Source organism: Xenopus tropicalis, chromosome 2 (genome assembly GCF_000004195.4).
Source record: "Xenopus tropicalis strain Nigerian chromosome 2, UCB_Xtro_10.0, whole genome shotgun sequence".
NCBI classification, from domain to species: domain Eukaryota; kingdom Metazoa; phylum Chordata; class Amphibia; order Anura; family Pipidae; genus Xenopus; species Xenopus tropicalis.
The window spans coordinates 120,477,068-120,488,432 of NC_030678.2; the positions used below are offsets into that span (position 1 = coordinate 120,477,068).

Genomic DNA, 11,365 nt, shown 5'->3' on the forward strand with positions numbered 1-11,365 from the left:
ACGTTGATTAGGTTTGGATCATTAGTACAGTGTTCAGAGGTCAGTTAAATGAACACTATACCCCCAGAATGCAAACTTAACCAAAAGATAGACAGAGCGCTGTTCATTCATTGGTTGATGTAACCTAACAGCTATGTGTGCACTGTGAATTGTATGATCCCAGGGGGCAGCTCATATTATTTTAAAATGCCAATATTCTATTTAGGATTACCAATTGGTACATACTATAATGTAAATAAAAAATATTTTTATGAAAAAGGTTTATTTAGATAAAACAGTGTTTTACATATGAGCTGTTTTATGCAATATATTTTTATAATGACCCAGACTAATGTGTTTTGCTGTCTATCCCATCAATTGATTATGACGTAACAATACCCTTTATGGTTTATGTTATATGTTTCTTGAATTTTTCTACAAGCCATTCTTCCTCATATAAAACCTAATTGTAAATTCTCTGAAAGTTAATTTCCAATGCTAGGGTGAAGCTGACCCCTGTTTCAGTTAATCCATTTAATTTTGTGTCAAAATTTCCAGTAAAACCATGACAAATATTGCAAATCACATACATTTATCCTACTTTTGCCAATTTCTGTGGCTAATAGCTAACTCTCTGGCATGCCAGGAGGATACATTTTTGCAACTTGCGCAGTTTGGAGTTTAGGGGGACTTGTCGACAGACAAATTGCACTAAATGAAATGGACTGACTAAGGGGGTGATTACAGCAGTAGCAGAATGCACAGGGAATGTGTACTGTTTGTTGACTTGCAGTATTTGGCACAGTTTGCAGCAAATTAAGCAGACTGACTCAGACAGGGTTAGCATGGACCTAGCATTGGAAAAAAAGTGTTCAGCGAACTGACAATTACAAGTTAAGGTGGCCATACATGTTCAGATTTTAAATGAAGCTAACATTGAGACTAAAAGTGTAGGATAAAGCCCTTGAAATACAAAGGCCCCAAGGCTATGGTCAGATACACAATACATGTTATACACTTCTTATCTGACCAAAATTTTCTAATTTGTTAATTCGGAGCTCGCACACAGACTGAAAATCTCAGACTTATCCATACATGTGTGGCCAGCTTTAGACGGTGAACAATCAATTCTAGACTACGGATACTATTTGTGAAATTATGATCAAAGTAAAAGACCTTGTTTCAAGAATTTCCTGAAACAAACATAAAATGATTAAAAAGCAGCTTACATGCTAAGTGAATGTATAAACATGTACAATCCGCTAGTCTGACAGGGCTCACTCTATATAACTACCTGCGCTGCTTTCCTACACTCCCGCGTCATGTGCTCCCAGCCTGACTGCATCCCCAGGAACCTGAATGACTGGGATCACATGACCGCCTGGAGCCGCTCCCGGCAGGGGGTGGGGCATCAAGGGATTTGTAGCCGCCTTACTGCAAGAAGGACAGGGAAGTCGCTGTATGGTGAGTTGAGACGGAATATAGACGTGTGGCAGAAGGGCTGTCCGTGTGCTCAGTGTGTGGCGACAGTTTCGTGGGAAATGCATGGGAATTAGTGGCTTTACATTTAGCGAGCACATTCCCTGCGGGACAAACTCTTCTTCCAACCCTGTCCCGCTTCCCCACATACCGGCACCGGGCGCTGCACTTTGGTCACAGGGAAGGGAGTCACTAAGGCTCAGTAATTGCTGCTACAACGCCTCATTCCTTACACTCAATTTTTTTGTACACATTTATTACTCTCTTATTTCTTACTCTCTCTCTGTACATGCCTTTATTCCTTACACTCTGTCCTTACTCCTTACACTCCTATTTCTTAAAGGAATACTGTCATGGGAAAAATGCTTTATTCAAACCCATTAGTCAATAGAGCTTCTCCAGCAGAATCCAGCAAAGAAATCCATTCTTTAAAAGTTCAAACAGATATTTTTTAAATATAATTTTGAAATTTCACATGTTGCTAGCCATATTCTTCATTTCCCAGGGTGCCACACCCATGTGACCTGCGCTCTGATAAACTTCGGTCACACTTTACTGCTGCGCTGCAAGTTGGAGTGATATTGTGCCCCCCTCCCCCCAGCAGCCGATGAGCAGGACAATGGGAAGGTAGCAAGATAGCAGCTCCCAGTAGATATCAGAATAGTAGTCAATAGTAAGAAATCCAAGTCCGGCTTGGGACTCCTCCAGTTACATGGGAGTAGGAGAAACAATAGGTTACTTGAAAGCAGTTCTAATGTGTAGCACTGGCTCCTTCTGAAAGCTCAAACTCGGGCACAATGCACTGAGATGGCTGCCTACACACCAATATTATAGCTAAAAAAATACACTTGTTGGCTCTAGAATACAGTTTTAAATTGTAGAGTGAATTACTTGCTATATGAACAGAGTGTAATTTAGAAAAAAAAAGTACTCCATAAAAATCATGACAGTGCTCATTCCTCACACACTTATCCCTTATCCCCAAACTCTTCTAGATCTCCAATATGGGTAAACCATGCGATGTCTTGAAAAATCAATACATCTGATACATCAATGAAAATGTATTTGGTGTGTTATTTGGCTGGAAACAGCCCTTTATCCAAGATCTGCAGTGTCAGGTGTCCTCCATTTTTCAAGTTATTCATTACAAGCTCTGCCACATTTATTCCTTACTCTTTACATTCTTTTTCCTAACACTCTCTAGGGTCATTTGCAACATTTTCTTGCACTTTGAGTACTACCCTGTATTGCGTATGTAGCCACAGACCTCTGGACTTCTTTATGATGTGCAGAGACTTGTGGCTTTCCCCTTGGCAGAGCTCAATCCAAGATGAGTTAGCCCCCACTTGGCATTAGAAGTTGCAGTGGTTTTTGCCACAAGCAGCATGTGCTTCTAGTAACAGTACTCAGCTAATGCAATCAATATGGTCTGAGATAGCCAGTCTCATTGGTTCTGTCCAAACACCAGAGCACATCATGATTTTCTATTAAAAAAAAAATAATAATTTCTAATGAAATTATTATTGTTATATTGGTGAAACGATGTGCTTCATTCTCAAAACATTCAAGCACAATCTGAAATGATTCATGAACCAAATCACTTCCAGTACTTCCTGTCCCATTCATTAATGCCTTGGCTACTGGGCACATTTACCTTGTTGGCAAAAAGCAGGAAAGCTGCCAGCAAACAGTCTTTGGTAGTAAAACTCCAGGGTAAATCTAAAAAATGCTCTAGTTAATAAAAGATAACACACACTTTTGGAGAAACAATTGCTGCTCTGGAAATACAGAGGAAAATATTTATTATATTTTTACATGGGGGAAATTGTATAACGTTGGCACCTCTGCCCCCGTAGTGTGTTTTTTGGCAAGTGTATCTTTAAAGCAGAAGGAAAGTCATTTTGGCATTTTATTGCCAATAAATTAACCACATTAGTGCCACCTAGAACAATATATTTATTCTGCAGAAACCATTGCCATACCTGAGTAAAGAGCTTTAGAAGCTTTCTCCGTTTGCTTAAGATAGCAGCTGCCATTTTAAGTAGCTTCCTGCCTGCAGTCTAGCTGTTATAGCTCAGGTCACACATTCCTAAGGGAGGGAGTTCTGGTGGGAGGGGGGAGCAGGAGAGAGTGGAGAACTGCACAGACTCTGGCCACGGGGAATTAAGGATGTTTCTGAGAGAGGAGGTCAGACACTGGAACATCATGTTTACAAAAAAATATATCCTGTGTTTCTTTTGATAGAGGACTCAGTGCAGCATTACTGTAAGTGCTAATGGCTGTATTTACATAGACCTTTCTGATAAAGCTTACTTAGTTTTTACCTTCTCCTTTAACATAAACCCTATTCCTAAAAACGCAGAACATTAAGGCACACAGTGAAACAACATTTTTTCATCTGCTAAAATTTTTTAAAAAACTGTTCTGCACATCTTCATATGTAAAAGAAAATAAATAAATAAACATACTAATGGGTTTTTTTGTAAAGGAGAACTAATACCCAAAAAGAATCAGCTTCTACCCTATGTACTGGACATTTTGCCCAAGCCCAGAACAACAGCGCACCTATATCAGCGAGGAGTTGCCATAATACTTCTGTACAGTGCTGCATGCATAAGTAGCACTATATATATATAGTATACAGGGAGGAGCACACCCTATAAAAGTCCAAATGCCCTTGGTGCAGGTCAAAAAACAAAAATATAATAGAAAGAGTGCCGCACACATAGGGACTTGATACAAAAGAAAAAGTGGTTTTATTTGGAATTTTTTCAATAAAACCACTTTTTCTTTTGTATCAAGTCCCTATGTGTGCGGCACTCTTTCTATTATATATATATATATATATATATACACTGAGCTTCCCATCTTTCTAATTTTTGTTTCTTAAACTTTTTTCAGGGGACCCAAATTTAATTGGTGTTTACTATGTTAGGAAGAAAGTTCCCATTAGTACAGCAGATTATAGGGACTCGCCCTATGCTGGATGGGGAACCATTGGTTTCTCTCTAGTAGACGATTTGGTGTGAGCGGTGCTCCATGGGATCAGTGACTGTGTGCTCTGGGCTGCAGTGCAGCTTGCAAGTTCCCAAACTGTTCATAGAACATGGGGTTGTATGCCTTCATGTAATCTGAATGAATTAATATTTAATGTGGATTTAAACATTCGGGTAAAGCCTTTGCAGTGTGACTAGTTGGCAGCCATCAAGCATTCATAGTTCTGTGTTAGTTTATCAGCAACCTCTTGAGACAATTGTAGACATTTTATATCGTATATAGTGAGTAGTGGCCCAAAAAACCTTTACAAACTGCTTTACGTGCACGTAGTTTGTGATTTTATACACAAAAGCATGAACAAGTCCACATACTTTTAAAGATGTCTGATTTAAGGGAATGATCTGAAAACCTAAACCATGTGAATTCTAATTCACCCTGCAGCTTATTGTTCCACCTCACCCCTTTAAAATAAAGTCACTAAATAAAATGAGCTATCCAGAACATCCTTTTATCTGGCAATACATTTAAAGCCTAAGTACTGAATAGCAAAATGTGTTCATTTGTTCACTTCTAAATATTATAGAAATATATATACAGTTGTAACAACAACAGCCTGGCTCTGAAAGATTGTATTCACTATTCATTTGTTTGATTCAAAGTGAACATGAGTGATTTAATCCTCTTACGAGAATTAATTGCATGTTGTAGCACTCACCTCTGACCCCTTAACAATTTCTTTTGGGACAAGTTCCCTCCTGAAGGACCATTGTGGGTTACTGAAAACCGTAAGTGTAAAGATAATGGCCCTTCTTATCCTTATTATAGCCTATTTCTGTTACATGAGCATTATGTCTCTGAATCATTGTACCTATTGTTAAATGAGCCAAAGTAGAAAATTGACATCAAAATAAAGAAATAGATTGCAATGAAATGGTGTTTTTTTCAAAGATTTCTCATACATATACAGTATAAGTAATGTGTGTGTTTTGTGCATCAGGTTATTTCCTCTTGAGAATACAGTATTTATTATTTAACTGTTTGTGCTGGACAATAAGCCACAACTTATAGAATTGCACCTGTGCTGTGTGATAATTCACTGCATATATTCATAGAATAACTCATCCTAAGTTTTCAGTTCATAAGGGGCTGATTTATCAACATTCAATTTTTTTCACAATTCATATTGTTTCTGTGTGCAGAAACTTCCAAATTTGAATTATGGTTTCCCAAACTTGAAATTTTTACATTTGAAAAACTAAAACTTGTATGTAAAACTTACATCATCTTACAGTTTGCGACTTCTCAATGAGAGTTATCCTAATCCAAATTTCTGTGTTTTTCAAATTTTTCAATGTTCATTCTTTAAAAAACACACATTAGCGAGAGTAGATTAGTTTTTCTAATGAACGTTAACCCGAAATGGAGTGCAAGGACCTGTGTTTTCCAGGTGAATATAGCTCTTCCAATTTTCTTTTGGGAAATCCGTAGGGAAAAAATAATTCAAAATGGCCCTTTAAATATAGTAAAGATGCTGCTTGATGGTCGATCATGTTTTCTGCTTCCAGTAAAAAAAAGCATTTGTGAAATTATTTTATATGTGTGTGTGTGTTTCCCATAGACTTGCTTTGCATTGTGTTTTACCTGCTTAAAGTTGCAAAGCTGGCAAATACAGTATAGCAGGTGTCAGTTCTCCTCCAGGTCTGTTTAGCAGATGTCACTATTGTGTTTCAGTCAGGTATTGACCATATACCATATAATCAGGGCCATATTTACCACATAGGCCACCTTCCTAAAGCTGCTGCCCTAGGCACGGGCCCTTTAGTGCCTATATGGTAAACATAACATTTTGAAGAAAAATAAGTCCCCCCTGCTGCTGCTGGATACATCCTATCTAAATCTGGAGGCAGAAGAGGGGGGGGTGGAGGTTTGGGGGTATCTTGCATTTCACTTCAGTGCATGCCCCGTATGTCCCTTCTGTACTGTATGCTTAAATAAATATCTGAGCTGAATGGCATTCTGTAGTAGACCTATCTGGCAAAGCCAGAATAGATAATGGTATTTTTGTCTCCACAGGAAAAAATGACAAATATATTTGTGTATGGAACACTGAAGAGGGGACAGCCAAATCACACAGTAATGACATGCTATAAACATGGAAAAGCTGTTTTTAAAGGAATGGGTAAAACAGTAGAAAAATACCCACTGGTGATAGCGGAGGAAGCCAACATCCCATTCTTACTAAACATTCCAGGAACAGGGAGACGTATTATAGGAGAGATATACTCCGTTGATGACTCTATGCTACAATTCCTGGATGATTTTGAAGGCTGCCCAAACTGGTACCAACGTACTTCTCAGGGCATCGAAATATTAGAGTGGGACGGTACAGACGATTCACCAGAGGAGAGACCAGCTGTTAAAAGTATCATTACCTGCTTTCTCTATAGCACAACCTGCTACCAGCCCCATTGGCTTCAGCTTCCCTATCATAAATGCTACGATACCTTTGGCAACCATGGTCTACCTTATCTTAAGCACCGTGACATAAACTAATGCTGCACACATCAGTGCTAGACAGAAGCAAAGATTATCCTAAAGGGGCAGTTCACCTTTAAATTAATTTTTATTATAATGTAGACAGTGATATTCTAAGACAATTTGCAATTGGTAATTTTTAATTGTAATTTTTTAAATATTTAGCTTTTTATCTATTTTTTTTTCAGAAACAGACCAGTTTGGAATTCCATAGCACCCAGAGAGTAGTTGAGGCCCGAATAGAAAGTTAAGTAGAAACAACAATAAAAGAGCTTTCGGCTGACAGGATTAGTGACCCCATATTGAAAGCCAATTTAAAATCATTTATTTATATAGCACCATAACACCAGCAACTTACCCAGCACTTTCCATGAATTTATAAAAAAAAAAACAACAGGGGTCTTAGTATAATTTAAGAAACAAGGGTTACAGAGTAAAGATAGGATCAGAGGGCCCTACAAGCAAGAGATTGCAATCTAAAGGGTTAGGGTACATTTGAAAATGTGAAAACAATTGGTGATTTACCCAAGATACATTGAATAAGTTTCTCTTAACAGATGGGTCCTTAGGGAGCTTTTGAAAGTTTGATGTAATGCTAAAAATGAAGATGAATTCAGGTGTTACTAGTGAGACATTCTATAACATATGAAAAGTTACTGAACTACCCCTTTAATATCTTACTATTTGCAACTTTTCTAATATTTATTATGTGACAAAACAGCAAAAATTCCAAATCTAAAAATACTCTATCTAATACCTGTCAAGATGATGTAGAAGTCAATGGCAGTCGAGGTTATCATACGAAAAAGTTGGGGTTTTTGCAGCTTTTTTTGTTTGTGCTTTTTCAGTTCAGCTCTTTTGATAAATAGTTTTTTTGTGGTTGCAAACAAATGTAAATCTGAAAAAATGAGTTTTAGTATATCTGCCCCTAAGTGAGGACAGTAAAACTGAACTCTCAGAGCCGTAACTATTTATGTCAAATGATGTGGGTTGGGAACAAATCCATTTCTCAGGATTTAGTGGTTTTTAACCTCTATGCAAATGTTAATGCAGCTGCTGGACATTTGTACATAACCTGCACAGCATAAACACATTAATCAGCAGAAAGCCATAAAATAAGGCCCAATCTAGTGCCCTTGCATTTGTTTAAATCAAAATGAATGGAATCATGTTAAATAATGACTTAACCGGGCACTCACTTCTATTATAACTATCAACTGATATTAAAATCTTGGAAATCCTGCTTATAATAGCTTTTATTATTTTTCATGCATAAAATATATGAAATGGTTTCTGGGTCTGCTCCCTCACCCTACTGTGTGTCCTTTATGAGAAACAACAGCCTCGCATGCTGTATGGTGGTTGAGTAATTCCTATTACTGACTTGTGGTGCGTTAAGTTATTTAGTGGGTGTGGCTATATGTAAGATGTTAATGCTGTTCTTTGGATGCACGTATGGCCATATCCTTGCAACAGCACCCTTTCCTCTCTGCTTTGGATTTAAAACAGTAAGGCATAAATGTATTATAGACTCAATTCCCTACAAACTATTTGCAAACACAGTTCCTTTGCAAATGCTTTAGACATACTCTGCAGCAGAATTGCATCTTTAATCTGTGTCCAGATAACTGGACACATATCCACATATTTATGTAAGGTTACGTGTATGTATAAAATAGGGAATAATATACCCCCTATTGTAAAATTTGAGAGAATTTTGTAAGTCACCAAGGCGTTCCATGACCATGTAGAAGCAAGAAAATAGCAAAATCCAGGGCACACCAATATACAAGAGTTACAATTTATTTAGCAGAAATCCCAACACGTTTCACCCCAACAGTGGGGTCTTCATCAGGGATACATGCAAGGGGAAAAATGCAGGCAATCGTGCTTTTATATAGTTATGGAACTCCAAGTTGACTTATAATATCTTTAAATATACCAATAATACATTATTCACAATATACATACATATACCCAATCATATCTACTTTAATAAACTGCATACAAAATTGATACCTACAAAAGATAATATGTAATTTTTAAAGGTTTGTTTCAGATGTCATATAATTTGTGGACAAAGAATGACAGATTGTAGGCAACAATAGCGGGAAAGCAGTGCATCTGCTTAATATCCCTATGGGCCTTTGCAGAGCCCCCCTGTCATCATCCGGCCGCCCTGCAACACTCCATTGGTCCTCCTGCATCTTCTGCCTGCACCCAGGACAGACACACACTTAACATATACCCACATTTTATACCAATAGTAACACTTTTTTAATGGGAATCACACATGCTTTTCCGGCATAATAAAAGCTCCCTGGTCCTGGCTATTGCTGTGCATGTTTGCGGTTGAAGATCGGAAAATGTGTGTGAACTCACTGAGCAAAGCCATTATCCTTGGTGCCCTCTATTTTCTTGACACAAACGAAACAGTGTAGCTGCATCTATTCTGGAGAAGATTTGGATGGCACAACTAACTCCCTTATATACAGTGTGGCAAAAAAAAAAAACCTACTAAGTACAGGTAAACTAGGTAAGTGGGTAAATGTCATTCATCCTCCCTCAGTTATAATTCTTACCCCTTGCATTATATTATATTCTTTAAAAATCTTGCAGGAAGGAATCGCTCACGCAGGACTTAGTGATCCATTAAAGAACTTTATTTAGATAGGCATGACAACTGACGTTTCGGCTGTACCACCAGCCTTTGTCAAAGTTCTTTAATGGATCACTAAGTCCTGCGTGAGTGATTCCTTCCTGCAAGATTTTTGTATACTTCTTATTTTGGGATTGCACCCAGGCATCAAATTTCGATTTAAACGTGAGTGCCGGCTTCCTTGATGTACTGTATATTATATTCTTTAGTAGTAAGACCTTGTTTCCCTAGTAAAGGCTCTGTTAGACAGTTTACTGAGAAATAATGTCCCTGGCTTTTTTTTTCCTACTACTAAATTTACCCAGTTTATAAGAGTTTCTAAACATGTGCCTTCTAACCATGATACTCAGTTCCAAAGATACTCTTAACATTGTTTTTCCTTTGCTCTTTGATTCATTTGGAAAACCTATCCAGACTCCAGATTATGTTAAAATGGATGTGAGAGAGAAAACCAGCTATGTCTCTAAGTCAGATGTTAATGTGTAGGGTCTTTACAGTGTAAGAATTCTGTGTGATGGCCAGCATACCCCCAGAGGTCTTTATTGAAATGCCTTGGTATTGCAAACTTCAGCTTTTGTTCATTATAACTAAATCACACTATGCTGTTATAGATTTTGGATAGATAGTTGTAGCCAATATCCAGAAGGCATGTAGCAAATTTGAAGATGTGACTGCTGCAGATTGCCTACTATCTTGGGATCACCCTTCTTTTCAGGTTTAATTTTAAGTGTTTTTCACAGATTTTCCACAAATGCATCTCTTCAGATACTTTCTCTGAAAAAAAACAAATTAATAGCCAAGTGTGTGGTTTTACATGACATGATATCACCCAGCCAAACACATTGTGTTTTTCTACTACTGCACCTTATTTTGCAGCTTCTGCAGCTTCTTATTGACTGATTTACAGGAAGGTGATAGCACTACACTCATATTCTGCTTTGAGGCTGGTTCTACATATAACTGCCAGTTTCACTCCTCAGTGACAACCTTTGTCTCCACCTCAGAACCTAAAGGGTTCAGAAGCTAAAGGGTCCTTGCCTATAATATCCTGCAGGAGCTGAACAACCTGCACATCAGATGATATTTAGCTTGAATAACAATATTTTTAATATTAAAGGAAAACTATACCCCAAACAATGTAGGTCTCTATAAAAATATATTGCATAAACAAGCTCATGTGTAAAACCCTGCTTCATCTAATTAAACCACTCATAAAACTATACTTTTTTATTAGCGCGTGCTATTGGGTACTCCTAAATCGAAAATTGCCATTTTAAGAATTAAGGGCCACCTCCTGGGATCATAGGGTTCACGGTGCACACAAACAAGCCAAGGCACACATACATGCTAGGCCCCATCAGCCAATTAATGGACAGAGTCCACACTTCTTCCTGTTACAGTTAAAGCTGCATTATTTCTGGCCATGTGATCTCTGAGGCACCACACAGCCCATCACTAAACAAGGGAAAGGATGTAAAAGGGCAATATTTACTGATTTATATATATATTCCAGTTTAGTAAGATTCTTTTATAGGTTACTTAACACAATATAAACTATCTATCTGTTAGTTAAATATACATTCTGGGGGTATAGTTTTTTCCTTCAAAAGCACTAACGTATTACTATACCTTAAAATTTGCATGGGTATTCTATAAATGTAAATAGTTCTGTATAAAAACCTACGTAAAAAGACTAAAATGACCAACCTGCAGATG

The 11,365-nt window shown here is 37.6% G+C and overlaps 1 protein-coding gene across 1 annotated transcript; it reads left to right on the top strand.

Moving 5' to 3' along the window:
* Nucleotides 1-1,339: 1,339 nt before the first annotated feature.
* ggact (gamma-glutamylamine cyclotransferase) lies at nucleotides 1,340-8,281 on the top strand. The gene is made up of 2 exons (XM_002937080.5): nucleotides 1,340-1,443; nucleotides 6,529-8,281. The coding sequence occupies exons 1-2, from the start codon at nucleotides 1,441-1,443 to the stop codon at nucleotides 7,006-7,008; spliced, it is 483 nt and encodes a 160-aa protein (XP_002937126.2). The 5' UTR covers nucleotides 1,340-1,440; the 3' UTR covers nucleotides 7,009-8,281.
* The last annotated feature ends 3,084 nt before the right edge of the window (nucleotides 8,282-11,365 follow it).